Below are 19,362 nucleotides of genomic sequence, written 5' to 3' on the forward strand. Positions count from 1 at the left end.
TGCAGAAATCATGGGTCTCTGTGAAAAATGTTAAAATATAGAAAAATAAAGATTTGGCAGGTAGGTGAAACTTACATAAATGAAGAGATAAATGAAAAAAGAAGAGATTGAAGCCCGATTTATATAATTCCAAGGCCCTCAGTCGGCTCCCGAAGCGACGAAGCAGCACATCTATTTTGGGTGGGCAAATATCCACTTTTTGATATGGGGGGAGCTCTGACGTCCCACGGCCCCAGCTTGTCTGGCAAAACAGAGTTATCTCGGACTAGATCCATATATACAATGTAGGCAACTGACTCTCCTCATAAAAAATAAATAAAAATACATTTGTATCTGTATTTTATTTTTCATTACATGTTGTACTTTTAAATCAATCATCCTTAATCAGAACGATAGTTGTATGTGTGAGTGTATGCGAGTGGGAGAGAAAGGCTTTTTATTTTTACTTTATGTGATTACATGCTTGTTATGAGCCCTATGATTAGGAAATAAAATAATTTTATCTTATTTTTATCTAAGGCTCTATTTGCTAGACAACATCAACTTTTTTTTTATATTAAAACATGACATGTGTATAAAAGAAAAGATGGATATGGGGTATTCATCCATGACTCAAAATCAGTATCTATGCACAGGGGAAAATTAAAAAAACTAATAAACAAAACAGTGTAATTGATCGTTGATACCAAATATATTTGGTAGATCTTTTCTCCACAAAACACCACCGAACACCCCAAAAATTTATTATTTTGTCTTTTATCATTATAAAGGTGACTTAAATATAATATTCAAGTTATTAATTCAACATATCAAAAGATTAAGAGTCCAAATATCTACAGAATACTGACAGGGACAGTCAATAAAACCCAACTTTTTGAACGCTGCAGACCCCCATGGACAACTCAAATATATATTTTTTTATCAAATATTGATTAAGGTTTATCATAACAAACAGACAAATATGGCTGTATTTACTTGCCAAAAATTATTCTGAGTACAGACTTACCTGTGAAGTTGGAAAAGTTTAAATGCCTGGTATCGACTAGATGTAATAAAGTTAAACGATTTTGTGTTTCAGAAAGATCAAGTCTCTTTTGGATTTTGATGGGCATTTTATTTCCTTCATGCAAAAGGTGTGAAAATTAACTAAGTTGTGGTACAACAATGAGATGCTCCCTCAGGTAAAAAAAATTGGTTTGTATTGTTTTGATTGTCCTTAATTGACATGGACAAGAGGTATCTTCACAGCTATAGGTGAGTTAAAGAGTTTATCTGAGTCAGTGAGTATACAGTATCAAAGTAACTCAGGTATTTGCTTATTTTTACACCTTCTGCAGATAGGAAAAAAATGCTCACAAAAAAACAAGAAAGATTTTATCTTTCTTTAACACAAAATGCATTTAACTTTTATATATCTAGTGGACGCTAGGCATTAAAACTATCCAAACAGCACAGGTAAGTCTGTACACAGAGTAATTTTTTAGGTGAAAATACGGCCATATTTGTCAATTTGTTGTGATAAACCTTAAATTATACGTAATTTAATTTGTTTTATCGTTTGATTGTATAATATCAGAGTTTTTCTTAGTGGTTGGTGTTTTTTGGGGTGTTCAGTGGTGGTGTTCTGTGGTGAAAAGACTCACTCAAATATAATTAAATAAATTAAAGTCCAATATTTATATGTTAATAGACTCAGATGGTAATTCAACTCAGATGTCTGTTGAAAAGGGGGGGGGGGGGGGGGGGGGGGTCAAAGGGGTCCTATTCTCGAAATCCTGGGTTTAAAAACATGAAATCCTGAGGTCCTGAATTCAAAGAAATTTAAATCCTGACATCCCTATAATGGAAAAAATAATTTCCGGATCCCTAATGAATGAATCCTGAAATCCTGAGCTTAAAAACACCTGACCCTGATGTCTCGAAAACAGTCCTGCCCACCCCCCAGGTGAGATTCGGATGTCAATTTGAGGAACAGACATGGATTAGAGACTAGACATCATTCTGAGCCTGACATATAAATATTATCACTCTAGTGGTAGCAGGGTTATATACATATAGCTTTTGATCATGTTGATAGACAATGACATGATAGAACTATTTTATAATTTGTATTTTACCATGGAGTTATTTTTGAAATAGGAGTATTAGATGTAATATAATGCTTTGCTACATTGTATTTGAAATAAAGTGATAATATTTATTTCAGATCATCAATAAGAATAAAGTATGGTAGTGAGAACTTACAATGATGAATTGTCCTATCTGGAAAAAGTTGGAACACATTCATGGAGAATAAAGAAAGGATTTGTTCCAAACATGAAGGTATTCAAATACATGTACATGAAATATAAACATGATAAATGAAAATATTTAAACCTTTTCAGTTGAATTTAATAAAACAGCATTCCTTGACCAGAAACGGATAACAATTTTGTCAATGGACAACTTTTATTTTCTTCCGTTAGGCGTCTGTTCTTGCTATCCGGTAAGGTATGACCGAGGCTTTAAGAATGGAAAATGGCCATAGCCTGCAGTTCAGTGAAACACAATTAAGATTTTAAAAAATATTGAAGTTGTTTTTAAATAACAGAATTCAGATGAATTTTAGATAATTTACTAACAACTTTAATCAAATGTTTACATTTAGAAGATGCAGATCTCTTCCATTGGTCCAAATTGGACAATAAACTAGGGAAACGAAATTACATTAAACAACAATTGATTGCAATATTGGAAGGGGGTTGTTATTTGGAAAATCAAAATTTCAATTTCAACTTGACCTACATGTATGTTACGTTACAAAGTCATTCTGATCATTATTTGATTCATACATATGAAATCTTATTTTTGATTAAAGATACTTTATATTTCTGTTAAATATTTACAGGTTGAGGGTTTATTTTATGTCAACACACACTTGGAGAAACTTATGTTTGATGAGTTAAAACAGTCCTGTAGGTCACAAGGTTATGGAGGTTTCTTACCTGGAATGAAACAGATAGGAAATGTGGCAGCTTTACCAGGGATTGTAGGAGTAAGTATATCTTTACCAGGAATTGTAGGAGTGAGTATAGCTTTACCAGGAATTGTGGGAGTAGGTATAGCTTTACCAGGAATTGTAGGAGTAAGTATAGCTTTACCAGGAATTGTAGGAGTAAGTATAGCTTTACCAGGAATTGTAGGAGTAAGTATAGCTTTACCAGGAATTGTAGGAGTAAGTATAGCTTTACCAGTAATTGTGGGAGTAAGTATAGCTTTACCAGGAAATGTGGGAGTAAGTAAAGCTGGAGTAAGTATTGCTTTACCAGGAATTGTAGGAGTAAGTATAGCTTTACCAGGAATTGTAGGAGTAAGTATAGCTTTACCAGGAGTAAGTATAGCTTGACCAGGAATTGTAGGAGTAATTATAGCTTTACAAGGAATTGTAGGAGTAAGTATAGCTTTACCAGGAATTGTAGGAGTAAGTATAGCTTTACCAGGAATTGTGGGAGTAAGTATATAATGTATTTAAACGCTCACATTGAATAGCAAGGTATGAAGGGCCCCAGAATGACTAGTGTAAAACCATTGAAATGGGAAAATCAAGTCTAATCTATAACAAAAACGAGAAACGAGAAATATTATGAACCACAACATCTACGACCACTGAACATCAGGTTCCTCACCTTGGACAGTTGCTGTTTAATGTGAAACTAAATTATCCTCATTATAGTTTGAATACAAATTTATTATTCACCTACCGATGAAGGTGACTTTAGGTTTGCTCTGTCCGTCTGTCTGTCTGTCCATCTGTCAGTCCAGTAAATAAGCTTTCCACACTTTTTTCATCATTCCTGAAGATACTGATCTGATTTTGGTATATAGTTTTATCATGACAAGTTACAGATCAAGTTTGGAATTTTGTTTCAGTCTGATCATTAAGTCCAGAGTTATGGTCCATAAAAAACTCCATATCTTATGTTAGAGAACTATGTTAAACCATATTTCTGTACAAAGGGACTCAGACATACTTATATATATATATATATATATATATTTTTATTAAGTGAAATTCTTTAAGTAGATAATTATCTATTTTTATTAAGGTATATATATTTCATAATATTACATTGTGTAGATAAAAGTTGTTGACATTTTATATATTTATCATATTGAATGTTCAAGTGTTTTCCTCACTTTTTTTTCATCATGCTTAAAGATTTTGATTGATAATTGGTGTATGGGTGCTATTAACAGTTTCGTATAAAAAACTAGGGGTTATTCCCCAACTAAAAATAGACTTGGAGGGAAGTCCCTTTTTATCAACATAATTGGTAAAAAAGTATCATGTTTTTTATATTTGATTGTAAAAATAAGTTAATTAGCTTCAATTAAAACAGGTTGAATGATTAAAATAATTTTCAAAAATTAGATTAAATACACATGTTTTAAGGGGAGACAAACTGTAAACATCCTGTTTTTTTGGCAGTGAAAAGTGCAAAACTTATTTGCACCCAATGTAGCTCTTTTCGGAGCAGGCGAACGTAGCCTGAAACATAAATTTTTAGAAAGACCAGGTAAAAACCTATGAAATTCATACAGTTTTGAATATGAAAAATGTGCATGTATCATGTCTGCATGGGTGTGCACATGGCCTGATTTCAGGTTTTTTATGCATAGATTAGGCAATGTTTTCCCCATTTTCTCTGGATAAAACTTTTTGGTACTATTAAAAGTACAATTTATTTTTATTTCATTCTAAACTAGAGAAAATTCTGATTCTAATGATATCTAGTTTTATACAAGTATCTTCATTAACATTAACACCACTAAGGGTCAATTATAGATGGTCCCTCAAAATATGACGTCATAGAAAAAAACTGTTGATTGCACCCTATGGCAAGTTACAGATCAAGTTAAAATTTCTGTTTTGGTCAAATCATTTTGTGCAGAGTTACATGTTTAGTCCTTGACTTGAAAAATTCCCTCACATCAGTTTTCCACACTGCCATACAATACTATCAGAATGCTTGTTTTATACTCATTTGTAAAATATATTTTCTGCTTTCAGAAGTCTATTGGCTTACCTGATGTACACTCGGGATATGGATTTGCTATAGGTAAGTTAATCTATTGGCTTACTTGATGTACACTCGGGATATGGATTTGCTATAGGTAAGTTAATCTATTGGCTTACCTGATGTACACTCGGGATATGGATTTGCTATAGGTAAGTTAATCTATTGGGTTACCTGATGTACACTCGGGATATGGATTTGCCATAGGTAAGTTAATATATTGGCTTACCTGATATACACTCGGGATATGGATTTGCTATAGGTAAGTTAATCTATTGGCTTTCCTGATGTACACTCGGGATATAGATTTGCCATAGGTAAGTTAATCTATTGGGTAACCTGATGTACACTCGGGATATGGATTTGCCATAGGTAAGTTAATTTATTGGCTTACCTGATATACACTCGGGATATGGATTTGCTATAGTTAAGTTGATCTATTGGCTTACCTGATGTACACTCGGGATATGGATTTGCCATAGGTAAGTTAATCTATTGGCTTACCTGATGTACACTCTGGATATGGATTTGCTATAGGTAAGTTAATCTATTGGCTTACCTGATATACACTCAGGATATGGATTTGCTATAGTTAAGTTAATCTATTGTCTTACCTGATGTACACTCGGGATTTGGATTTGCTATAGGTAAGTTAATCTATTGGGTTACCTGATGTACACTCGGGATATGGATTTGCTATAGGTAAGTTAATCTATTGGGTTACCTGATGTACACTCGGGATATGGATTTGCCATAGGTAAGTTAATATATTGGCTTACCTGATATACACTCGGGATATGGATTTGCTAAAGTTAAGTTAATCTATTGGCTTACCTGATGTACACTCGGGATATGGATTTGCTATAGGTAAGTTAATCTATTGGCTTACCTGATGTACACTCGGGATATGGATTTGCTATAGGTAAGTTAATCTATTGGGTTACCTGATGTACACTCGGGATATGGATTTGCCATAGGTAAGTTAATATATTGGCTTACCTGATATACACTCGGGATATGGATTTGCTATAGGTAAGTTAATCTATTGGCTTTCCTGATGTACACTCGGGATATAGATTTGCCATAGGTAAGTTAATCTATTGGGTAACCTGATGTACACTCGGGATATGGATTTGCCATAGGTAAGTTAATTTATTGGCTTACCTGATATACACTCGGGATATGGATTTGCTATAGTTAAGTTGATCTATTGGCTTACCTGATGTACACTCGGGATATGGATTTGCCATAGGTAAGTTAATCTATTGGCTTACCTGATGTACACTCTGGATATGGATTTGCTATAGGTAAGTTAATCTATTGGCTTACCTGATATACACTCAGGATATGGATTTGCTATAGTTAAGTTAATCTATTGTCTTACCTGATGTACACTCGGGATTTGGATTTGCTATAGGTAAGTTAATCTATTGGGTTACCTGATGTACACTCGGGATATGGATTTGCTATAGGTAAGTTAATCTATTGGGTTACCTGATGTACACTCGGGATATGGATTTGCCATAGGTAAGTTAATATATTGGCTTACCTGATATACACTCGGGATATGGATTTGCTAAAGTTAAGTTAATCTATTGGCTTACCTGATGTACACTCGGGATATTGATTTGCCATAGGTAAGTTAATCTATTGGGTAACCTGATGTACACTCGGGATATGGATTTGCCATAGGTAAGTTAATCTATTGGCTTACCTGATATACACTCGGGATATGGATTTGCTATAGTTAAGTTAATCTATTGGCTTACCTGATGTACACTCGGAATATGGATTTGCCATAGGTAAGTTAATCTATTGGCTTACCTGATGTACACTCTGGATATGGATTTGCTATAGGTAAGTTAATCTATTGGCTTACCTGATATACACTCGGGATATGGATTTGCTATAGGTAAGTTAATCTATTGGCTTACCTGATGTACACTCGGGATATGGATTTGCTATAGGTAAGTTAATCTATTGGCTTACCTGATGTACACTCGGGATATGGATTTGTTATAGGTAAGTTAATCTATTGGCTTACCTGATGTACACTCGGGATTTGGATTTGCTATAGGTAAGTTAATCTATTGGGTTACCTGATGTACACTCGGGATATGGATTTGCTATAGGTAGGTTAATGAGGTTTATGGCAAATTCAGAATAGTTTTTCTTTTTAATATAACACAAGTTCAGTTTGAAGATTATTAACTTTCATTTAAAAAAAAGATGATACCAAATTCAGTTGATAATCCAAGTCCTCAATTAAGGTATTTAAAAATTGTGAATGCCAGATCTGACAGTCTTCTGCATGAATTTCATTAAACATGTTAAAAAAAATATTCTGACATAAATATTTCGCGTAAATTGAGACATACAAATTTAACTTGATTATTTTTTATTTTTTGTTCCATTAGGTAACATGGCTGCTTTTGACTGTGGGGATCGTGATGCTGTTGTGTCACCAGGGGGCGTTGGATTTGATATCAATTGTGGTGTACGATTATTGAGAACCAACCTGTGTGAAAAAGATGTAATTCCTGTAAAAGAACAGTTAGCTCAATGTTTATTTGATCACATTCCTGTTGGAGTTGGATCTAAAGGCATCATTCCAATGACTGCTATGTATGTTGACAATCTACTTTTATGAAATATTGTCCAATTGATATTAATTTTGATAAGATAGTATTGAAAGTCATAAAAAGACACAAACAATGAGAATTTAAAACTATCCACATATTACAGTTTTGCCTAGATGGCATTAAATGTTGACAAATTCCCCATTTCCATTCTATATTTTATTTGGCATAACCAAGAAATCAAATATTCATGAAAATACATTTAAAGTTTATTTTCACATAAACCCAAGCTATTTTATTGAGTAAAGATTGCATGCAATGCAATCAGAACCCTATGTTACTGACTTGTCATCTAAATATTCCATTGCTTATCACTACTTTTTTGATGCACAAAATATAGTGCATTGATCATAACTTTCTATACTTATAGATTATCGTTGATCATCTCAACGAGATTGATTTTCTTGCTTGAGCTGGTACAGCAAAAGTGAGAAAAGCAATCGAGTTGAGATGACCAATGATAATCTTTTTATCGCAATTTTACTTATGACGACGTTGTCAATTTCATGTCAATTTCGTTTGCAACGCCACATGGCTTCCTTAGTTTCTAGTGATAATTTTTACAACTTAAGCGAAGGGGCATGATATGAAAATGAAAATTATCACAGAAAAAGATCAAAAGAAAAATGCACAAAATAGCGATAAATCCTATTCATGAACATTTACACAAATTTATCAATGATGTATGCTCAGATATGCAAGTCACAAAACAATGTTACAAGAAAATTACATAACTTTTGCAAGGTGCAGGAATCTAATATCAGTCATCTTTAAAAATTGGAGTTATCTCCCATTGTCCAGAATTGTAGTTGAACTAATTTATTGACACTGCAATATTTAGTTATACTTCCCACTGATAAATTAACGCAACTATTACCCTTGTATGCTTACAAGCACTTTGACACATGTTTGATATAACTTTCTGTTTAAAAAAAAAGGATTATTTAGTCATAGAATATTCATTGATATTATCTGATATACCCTGTTAACGTCTCTGAATAATAAAAAAAAATCTGATATGTTCATATACTATTTAAATATTGGAAGCCAGTAAAAAGATTTATATTTTCAGGAATCTCGAGGAAGCCTTAGAAATGGGAATGGACTGGTCTTTGAGAGAAGGTATTTCATTATGACATTGTATAAGATCATCACAAATTGATTTTCTTTAGACTAAAAAGTCTTTGAGATTTATTTTAATCTTTGTAACTTGAAAACAGTATTGAAGAAACAGCTGGTAAAATGATATTTTTGCACTTTAAGAAAAGTCTCGTTATTTTAGAAATTAAAATGTGTTTTACAGGCTATGCATGGGCTGAGGACAAAGAGCATTGTGAAGAATATGGAAGGATGTTACAGGCTGACCCATCTAAGGTCAGCAGTAGGGCCAAGAAACGAGGTCTACCACAGGTTGGTACTATTAATAATGGAAGACAGTTACCTCTTTATGTCCTTTTTTAAATATATTAAATTGAGATCTTTTCAACCTATTTTTTTCAAATTTGAATATATCATCTCTAGTGAGTGGTCAGATTTGATTTGAAAGTTCCAACTTGTGCTGTTGTATTGACAATACCACTAAATTATGTAACAAAATATAAATAAGAAGATGTGGTATGATTGCCAATGAGACAACTGTCCACAAGAGACCAAAATGACACAGACATTTACAACTATATAGGTCATCGTATGGCCTTCCAACAATGAGCAAAGCCCATGCCCCATAGTCAGCTATAAAAGGCCTTGTTTGCTAACTTTTTGACAGGCCTCTTTTCTGAGACTAGGTAACTTCTAAATCTTAATTTGATTCATCAAAGTAAAACAGAAATATTTTACCTTTGATATCAATGTAGTTTCTTGCCTAATTAAAAGAACATAGTATATAGGAATTCCGTTAGTTTTTACTTAAAAAAACAATGGTTCAAAATTCAATTTTTACGGTAGTTTCCTATCTAGAACTATTATATTTTAACATGGTACTCAGATTAGGCTGCAAGTCGACCAAAAGGGAGAAAAAATATACCATGTCTATTGCATGTTGATTCTGATATCTAAAAAACAACTGAAAGATGAAAAAATAACTTTTTGTTCTAATACAACAGCTAGAAAATAGTTATCAAAAGTACCAGGATTATAATTTTATACGCCAGACGCGCGTTTCGTCTACATAAGACTCATCAGTGACGCTCAGTTCAAAATAGTTAAAAAAGCCAAATAAATACAAAGTTGAAGAGCATTGAGGACCCAAAATTCCAAAAAGTTGTGCCAAATAGGGCTAAGGTAATCTACTCCTGGGGTAAGAAAATCCTTAGTTTTTCGAAAAATTCTAAATTTTATAAACAGAAAATTTATAAAAATGACCATATAATTGATATTCATGTCAACACCGAAGTGCTGACTACTGGGCTGGTGATATCCTCGGGGACGAAACGTCTCATGGTTTTTATAAAAACAAACTTTTTTATTTTAGCTGGGAACTTTGGGTGCAGGCAATCATTATGCAGAGATTCAAGTTGTAGAAGAAATATTCAACCCATTTGCTGCTAAAAGAATGGGAATAGATTTCAAAGGACAAGTGTGTGTAATGATCCATTGTGGAAGTAGAGGGTTAGGTCATCAGGTGGCTACAGGTAATATTTTCTTATTGTGTGCCATCTGTCTTGCCGCAATTAAAGATTTCTTTAAATTGGCAAAAAAACCACCTATTTTTCAACTAATTGGGTAAAAATCAACACATTTTGACAGAACTTTGACAAAAGTAGTGAAATTTAACTTTCTTATATGTATTTAAAATAGCTGCATAGTGAACTTGAATTGTTTACAACCCACATGAATCTCAACATAGGATTAGGTACAGACGTGCAGCTGGGATTTTTTCTCATATTCCAATATTGAAATCTTGTGAAAGTCACAACCTATTTATAAATGTCTCAGTTATCACATATACAATCTGTGACATCTTCAGTTGATGTAAAAGTAAAATTTGACTTGTTTGTATTAAAGTTTAAGCTGATAAATATGTTAACCAAATATCCTTTTAACTATATATCAAGAGAGGTACACAGTGTATGCAGATAACTTAATGAAAAATGAAATAACTCACATTAAAATTTAACTTATTGAAATCACAACCAATGGATTTAAAACAGTTACCCATTCCAGCTCATCTGTGAATATATGTGTTATGTTTTGTTTTATCTTATAAAACAGATGCCCTTGTTGCCATGGAAAAAGCTATGAAGCGTGACAAGATTGAAACAAATGACCGACAGCTGGCTTGCGCCAAAATCAACTCTTCTGAAGGTCAAGACTACTTGAAAGGCATGGCATCAGCTGCTAATTATGCATGGGTCAACAGGTCAAGTATGACCTTTTTGGCTAGACAGGTAAAATAAAATTGTAATTTTTAAAGTTTATTGAAAGTTAATACTTTCTTATTATCTAGTTTAAGTTTATAGAATGTAGATTGATAAAATGAGATATTTTGCAACAGTCAGAAAGTAACAATAACAAAGCTCCTTTAGATATTACAGGAAGAAATTAAAAGTAATAAGTCCAACTTGTCAATGATGTGGTCCATATAGTACTTATACTTATCTTATATTGGGTCAACACCATATTTCTGGTTTTCTTTTGTTTGTAAATATTTAATTTATATCCAAATCATTAAGAAATTATGATTAACCTCAGTTGTTTCTCTGTTTCTACTCTCAATACAAAGCAACAACTTTTAAGCAGTGACTTATGAGAAATACTAAAATTTCCAAATTCAAGTTTGAATTTAATATCAATTTAATACATTGCTTCACAATAATTTCATATTCCACGTCTTCTTTCTTGGTTCAAAATAACTTGGAATAGAGAGATTTTAGGTGAGGTTAGCAGCAGGGGTCGAAATTAGCGCTGGTCAGGTGGTCTGGGACCAGAAGAAATTTGTCAATAAAATCCCTGATTGAATCGCAATTTCGTTTTATTTTACAAAACAATTTACCTGCGAAATCAATTACAATTTGAAAATATTTAATTTTTATCCAAATCATTAAGAAATTATAATAAACCTCAGTTGTTTCTCTTTTTCTACTCTCAATACAAAGCAACAACTTTAAAGAAGTGACTTATGAGCAATACCAAAATTTCCAAATTCAAATTTGATTTTAATATCAATTTAATACATTGCAATAAAGTAATCATATGAAATTTGATTAACCTAACTTATTTTAAGAGTTATTTTGTTAAAACACTACAAAAGCATGTTAGAAAATTACAGCCTTCTTATTTTTTAACAAAAGTTGATTATATTTCTACCCACTTACTTTAATTTTAAACTTATGTATTCCATTTTTCAATTTCAGGCTTTTGCTAAAATGTTTAATACTACACCAGATGATTTAGATATGCAAGTTATTTATGATGTTTCACATAACATAGCTAAATTTGAAGAACATTATATTGATGGAAAACAAAAAACATTACTGGTTCATCGAAAAGGTTCTACACGAGCCTTCCCTCCACATCACCCATTGATACCAGTAGACTATCAGCTGACTGGACAGCCTGTTCTGATTGGAGGAACCATGGGAACCTGTAGTTATGTGTTGACAGGAACAGAACAAGGAATGGTGGAAACTTTTGGCAGCACATGCCATGGAGCAGTGAGTAAACTTGAAAATTGATACCATATGGTGACCACAAGACGTTTTATTTATTTGGATGCCACATATTGTTAGGCACTCTTGTACTGCTGTACAGAAACTTAAAACTGAAGAAACTGTTGACGTTAAATAATAATGTTACATTTTTAAATCCTCAATATTGTTAATCAACTCATTTTGAAAATAATTGATTTGTCAAGAATGCACACAAGTCAAAGATAATGCAAATGAAGATCATGTTGAATATTTCAAATTTGGATCTTCTTTGAGTTCTTTCATTAATTACTAGAACAGCTGTAGAAAATCACAAAATTGTATTGCTGTGAAATCAGCTACATGTAGTAACTCGAGGAAAACAAATTCTGGGGAAATAAATGGTTACAGTAGTTATAAATCTTTGCTGCAAGTATTTTATTTCGGTCTAATTTCAATGAGATTTCCATTGGGATAAATAACAATCTGAAAGAATTCCTGCAAATCAAGTTTAAAAACATTTATATCTAAAGGTTTTCATATTGTCTTAGATTCAGACAAGTCCCCAGTACTTTATCAGAAACTTTTATTTTCAATGTCAGTACAAATTAACAAATTTTGAAGAAGATGAGGAAATCAATTGAAACTAATAAAGAATATGAGGATATCTGAACTGAAAATAAGAAAATAACTTATTACAAATATAATACCTTCATCATTTTATTGTAGGGAAGGGCTCTGTCTAGAGCAAAGTCTCGTAGAAATCTAGACTATACATCTGTATTATCTGCCCTTGAAGAACAGGGAATCAGTATACGAGTGGCATCACCTAAGCTCGTTATGGAGGAGGTAAGATTGCTAATATACTCAGCATCCAATGCATAAAAATGACTGAAATATATTTGAAAATTTAAAAAAAGAATCATTTTTTTTTAACCCATTTGACAATTGACAAGAATTGAAAACCTTTTTTCAAAAATATAAAAAGGGTAATAAATACTCATCATTAGAAAGAATACGTAAAAATCACTTTTATATTGCAATAGATGTGGCCATTTTAATTAAATTTTCTGGTTCTCCAACAATGACATCTTAAAAATGAATTAGGGAGGCAGGGTATTTGATTTTTGTATTTATCATTTTTGTTCAGTCTGTGACTGATGGGATCTGTGATTTGGTTTTGTTTTTCTTAAACTCTTAGCAATATGTCAACTATATTTGGTGTATGGAATGATTTTAAAGTGTATATGTCTGTATAGCAGTGTTCATCGATCTTGACCTTATTTTCTTGATTCATTGGTCAATATAAGGTTTTTGTGGTTTGGTCTGTTTCTAGTATACTCTAATCAATGAGTCAACTTTGTTAGGTGTATGGAATGATTGTACAATGTAAATGTATTTATTTCTTGATTTATCTGACCTTGACATAGTTTTCTTTGATCATGTTAAAGTCATAAGAAACCTCAAATCAAAAAAAAATAATGCATATGTTTTTTATAACTCAATGGATAGTTTTCATTATAAAACTTCTGTACATATACTTTTTTCTGAAGAAAATTCTTTAATTTATTCATATTTAGAAGAAGTTTACTTGATTTTGATTGCTTCCTCCTTCCAGGAAGCAATTCCCCCGACATATTTTCCTTATGCAAGGTGACCCCAGTGTGACAAATCTCGTAAAAATCCAGTGATCACAATACGCATGGATGTCCTTAAAATAAACTATTATCTGAATTTACATGTTAAACACATGCTCAATTTCCATGCTTTTTGTTGATTTTTTGTCGATTGTTGACAAACAGGTGACAATCGTTAAACTTCGGCTTCAAAACAAGAACTTTAATTACCTGCCATATTTTCACAACACTGACCGATTGAGAAAAAAAATTGACGATTATACTAAATTTACACAAAAAAATGATAAATTCGTGCACAGAAGAATAAGTTTATGATATTTGTATGTATTGGTTCAAGAATTGGAAGAACATTATTTTTCACTGGTCACTAGTTTCTTATGACTTTAAGTTTATATGATACTTTTAGTAAAACTTTATATTTAGAACTATCAGCATAAAATATGTGGTCAGGAATGGATTCTTGTGTTGATATTGACAAGGTTTGTGTTACCACTGCATGTATTCATGTTGAGAATAAGATACCAAGGGGTTATAGAATAAATCAAAATTGCAGAGAACTAAATTCTCATCAACACAAACAAAATGCATATTACCAGGAGTGTATGTATTGCCTTTCTAGAAAATATCATTTGATACAATCTGAAATACATGTTGCTGTTATTTCACCAATGACTCAATAGCTTCAACAAACAATCATATCTACAGCCCTTGGATGATGTCAAATTCCTAAAAAAAAAAACATGTATGGTGTAATGGAGTATGGGATATGGTGCAATGGTGTAAGGTGTATGGTGCTATTGTGTATGGTGTAATGGTGTTTGAGGAATGGTGTGATTGTGTAAGGTGCAAAGGTGTATGGTGCAAAGGTACAAGGTGTATGGTGTAATGGTGTATGTTGTTAGTGGAAAGTTTACACCATCCAAGGACTGTACAAACTGAATTATATGATTTAACAAGATTATTTATACTCTTTGTAGGCACCAGCATTTTTAAAACACTGTATAATAAGAAATTATTCATAAACTTTGTAGGCGCCAGCATCTTATAAAAACGTAACAGATGTTGTTGATACATGTAAGTATGAGTTATCTGTACTGATGATATACCAAAACAAGAATAGGGGGGCAGTGTTACAATCACCTTGTCTATTTGTTACAGATGTTGTTAACACATGTATATAGATGTGGTATTAGTGCCAATGAGACAACTCTATATCCTAGTCACAATTTGTAAAGGTAAACCATTATAGGTCAGAGTACGGTCTGCAACATTATAAGGAGCCTTGGCTCACACCGAACAGCAAGCTAAAAAGGGCCCCAAATATTAATTGTGTGAAACCATTCAAATGGGAAAACCAATGTTCTAATCTATACAAAAAAACAAGAAACACTTATGATCCACATCAACAAACAACAACAGTTTCTACTGATGAACATCAGTATGAATTATCTGTACTGAGGGGGGAGTGTTGTAATTACTTTGTCCATTTGTTTTTTATCTGACACTCTTCTCAGAAACTGCTACATAGAATGACTTTGTAATTGTGAGAAGCTTTATTGTGATGAGTTATAAGGTGATGGTAAGTTTTGAATCATTTGGATATGTATTTCTTTTCTGCTGATACTTTGATTTTTTGATATGTTAAATGAATCTAAAAATTTTTTAAGTACTGCTAAACATAATGGCTTTCAGATTTGGTCAGCAGCTCAATAGTGATAAGTTAAAATATAAGTGTTTTCCGACCAATCTGATCTCATTAATATTTACATATGTAGTAAACGATTGATAGTCCAATCTTGAATTATTTTTACATGCAATTCATGCTTTAGTTACATTGATGAATAAATCAGTTATAATCCTTCTTATATGATTGCAAAATTTTGCAGTCATATATTGTTATCACGTTATCGTCGGCGTTGTCTGAGGTTTCCAGACATTCACTTTAGTATCTATGAAATCTATGAAATTTAAACACAAGGTTTATAACCACAAAAGAAAAGTTTGGGATTGATTTTTTGGATTGTCACATGGTCCTAACAGTTTATGAATGAGGGGCCAAAATTGGGTCCTAATTAGCATTTTTTCCATTTTTCCAGACAATATTTTATGGAACGGTGTATGGATCACTGTGAAATTATACCATTAGGTTCCCTACCAGAAAGGAATGGTTTTGATGGTTTTGATTGGCTTTGGAGGTTATGGCTCAAACCATTTAGGAATTAGGGGGGAAACAAGGATGTCCTGTTTAATGGACAATTACTTTTAAGTAAAATTTGGATTACCTCCCTTACACTGCTTTTGAATTATTAAATGGGTAAATATGGTTGAAACTCCATTAGAAATTTCAATTGAGATATTGACCAAATCTTGAAGTAAAGAATTGGGTTTTTTTTTTTCAGGGGAGGGGAGGGGTCAATTCACAACAGCATGGTGTATTGCAAAATAGCAAAACATTGAATATAAATTTAAAATCATATAAGTTCTTTGTCAGAAACCTATTATGTGTCAAATATTTAAAAACAATCAAAATTCAGACCTGTATCAAGTGCAAATATTGTGTCTATTATTGCCCAACTGTTCAGGGTTGCACCTTTGCGTTTGACGAAGCAATTTATTCAATTAGCCACAATGATATTTCAAAGTTTCATTTCCCTTGTAAATGCACATGTTCTGTAGGTAACAATCTAACAATAATGTTTTATCATGTTATAGGTCAAGCAGCAGGCATAAGTCAGAAAGCTATCAAACTTCGACCGATCGCTGTGATTAAAGGATGATGCAGCCTTACAGTTACGTGGCTAGAATGGTGCTGGTGGTAGATCAATCCAAGCTTGTGTGATATAGACCTCATTAAACATTGTGCAATGGTCATTTACAAACCTGTGTTCCATATCATGATGTTACCTAAATATGTTTCTTGATCTGATATCTAGAACCGAAGGGCAATATAACTACCTTTACATTATGTATACATGGAAAACTTTTAACTCTCCAGTGTTCTTCTTAATGAATTGTTGTCTGTTGTTCATGCACCTTTTTTTCCAGGCAATCTCAAGTGTTCGTTTTAATGCATTGAACTGTTGTCTGTTGTTCATGCACCTTATTGCCAAAGATTATAAACCTGTATAATTAATTTGGATCGACTCATTTACACAGGCAATTTCACGTAAAAATCCTGTACATTTTTTATATTTAAATTTTACAATAGACATTTCCAGTTTTATGAGTTTATGTACAAACTGCATGTCATCTTTTATTTTTGTTACAAATTTTAAACAATTAAGAGTTTAAAAAAAATCAGAACAATATTAATTAATCTCGGAAATTATAGATTTAAATTTACTCAAAATTCATGTAAAGATAATGTTCGTTGTTAGCTAAATTGGTTGTGAATTTACTTACAATTTTCACACATGTGAAAAAGAGTTGACTGGCTTTTTGTAATTAGTTTTTATTTTCAGATATGATTAACTTAACAGTGATACATGACAGGATGAAATACATGATTGACATGAACAATCTGGAATTTTGAAATTCAGTTTCTCTTTTTTTTTCCTTTTTTTAAAATTCAATGGATAGTTGTCTCATGGGAAATATTAGCATATCTCCTTATATTTATATTTTATTTGTTGAAAAAGAAAATTTAAAAAAAAATAATAATATTTTGATGTTTAAGAAGTGTAACTGTTTAGAAATCCATGATTGTGAATAGAAGCTTGTGCACATAGGCCAACATGCTAACAAGACTTTTACTATTCCAAGATCTTTATCTATTTTGAATGGTAATGAACAATTACAAATTGTTGATATATAAAAGATGTATTGTTGAGTCAGTGATATGTTTGGTTAGTGCTAATATATGTTACATCTGATGCAGGTCACTTTTAAACATGTTTGTAATGTCTCTTTGTTTGAAACAGGTTCAAGGTTAAATCAAATACATTTAAAAAAGAAAACTAATCCAAATTGGATAAGTGCAGCATTTGCAGTGAATTTAGAAAGTAATACAATACTCCTTGCATTGAAATATTGTAATACTGATTTTCAGTTTCTCTCTATTTATAAAACTATTGCAAGGTAAACTTATTATTGCAATTTCTGAAGTAAGGAAAATTAATCATTCCAATATTTCTAAATGCTGCATGCAATTATTGCTATCATATATTAAAATGAAAATTTTATTTTCTGTGATACCTATTTCTTTATAATTTTGGCAAAAATAAAAGCATTGATAAATTATTGAATTCTCTGTATTTTACAATAATGCATGTACTTTATGATTAATGGAGTCATAATAGGATATGAATCCAAGTTGAATTTATTTAAGTTATTAGATGTTACTATGAAAAGCATAAAAAAGTAATAGTAATTCAATTTACTATGTAGCTGACTTGTATTTTTTCCTTTTCCATGGTGTACCACTAGCCATTTGTTTAGGACTGTCCTGATTCCAAAGTCAGGAACTTCTTTAGTGATATATCTTAATGTTGATGTCATTTAGGAATTTGATGTATTAATTGTACATCTTTGATATTCTCAGATGAATCTATTAACAACTTTTCTGGGACCATTTAATGCTTGACGTAGTTTACATAGATATGTGTCTATTGTTGAACACCTTATTGTTGACCTGGTGAAGGCTTTTAGTTTTTGTTTTGTTGTTTTTTAAGATCTGAGGGTTCTGTTGTAGCAATACCATACATTGCATATAGATATAAGAAGATGTGATATGAGTGATAATGAGACAACTCTCCATCCAAGTCACAATTTGTAAAAGTTAACCATTATAGGTCACAGTACGGTCTTCAACACGGAGCATGTGTGCATTCTCAGATTAAATTTTGGTTTTAAAAGAGATACCCATCAAGTTATGATCACATCAACTTGAAACCTTGTAGCTGTGTTTTTACATTTGAATTAATCTGAGTATGAGATAGTGCCAGCAGAGCTTATCATATATGTATTTCAAAATGCACAATGAATGCAACTTTAATTAAGAAAATAGACAATACTTGAAACTCTGTGAAACTGCTCAATAAAAGGAAGAAATGTTTTACTTTTTATACAACCGCAAAAATTGAAAATTTTTTGGTCGTATATTGGTATGACGTTGATGTCGTTTCTGTCGTTAGTCGTCCTCGTCCGAAGACATTTGGTTTGCGCACTATAACTTAAGTATAAGTAATTAGAAATCTGTGAAATTTTAACACAAGGTTTATGACCACAAAAGGAAGGTTGGGATCGATTTTGGGAGTTTTAGTACCAACAGTAGGATTTGGGGCTAAAAAAGGGCCCAAATAAGCATTTTTTTTTGTTTTCGCACAATAACTGTAATATAAGTAAATAGAAATCTATGAAATTTAAACACAAGGTTTATGACCACTAAAGAAAGGTTGGGATTGAT

The 19,362-nt window shown here is 32.1% G+C and overlaps 1 protein-coding gene across 7 annotated transcripts in view; it reads left to right on the plus strand.

Annotated features, from left to right (window-relative positions):
- Window positions 1–18,336, plus strand: part of LOC134714924 (RNA-splicing ligase RtcB homolog) — a 20,789-nt gene extending 2,453 nt beyond the window's left edge. For 4 of the 7 annotated variants that reach the window (XM_063576647.1, XM_063576664.1, XM_063576638.1 and 1 more), the window contains exons 2-13: window positions 2,207–2,322; window positions 2,888–3,034; window positions 5,051–5,099; window positions 7,475–7,682; window positions 8,769–8,818; window positions 9,000–9,106; window positions 10,167–10,326; window positions 10,907–11,082; window positions 12,049–12,348; window positions 13,051–13,170; window positions 14,990–15,032; window positions 16,671–18,336. In XM_063576647.1, the coding sequence (XP_063432717.1) occupies window positions 2,227–2,322; window positions 2,888–3,034; window positions 5,051–5,099; window positions 7,475–7,682; window positions 8,769–8,818; window positions 9,000–9,106; window positions 10,167–10,326; window positions 10,907–11,082; window positions 12,049–12,348; window positions 13,051–13,170; window positions 14,990–15,032; window positions 16,671–16,735 (1,521 nt within the window). In that variant the 5' untranslated portion in view covers window positions 2,207–2,226 and the 3' untranslated portion in view covers window positions 16,736–18,336. Of the gene's footprint in view, window positions 1–1,156; window positions 1,182–2,206; window positions 2,323–2,887; window positions 3,035–5,050; window positions 5,100–6,961; window positions 7,025–7,129; window positions 7,190–7,474; window positions 7,683–8,768; window positions 8,819–8,999; window positions 9,107–10,166; window positions 10,327–10,906; window positions 11,083–12,048; window positions 12,349–13,050; window positions 13,171–14,989; window positions 15,033–16,670 lie in introns of those variants that run through there. The other 3 variants (XM_063576673.1, XM_063576681.1, XM_063576691.1) reach the window with 3 other exon arrangements.
- Window positions 18,337–19,362: the final 1,026 nt, after the last annotated feature.

This window comes from Mytilus trossulus, chromosome 1, assembly GCF_036588685.1.
Source record: "Mytilus trossulus isolate FHL-02 chromosome 1, PNRI_Mtr1.1.1.hap1, whole genome shotgun sequence".
Lineage (NCBI taxonomy): Eukaryota > Metazoa > Mollusca > Bivalvia > Mytilida > Mytilidae > Mytilus > Mytilus trossulus.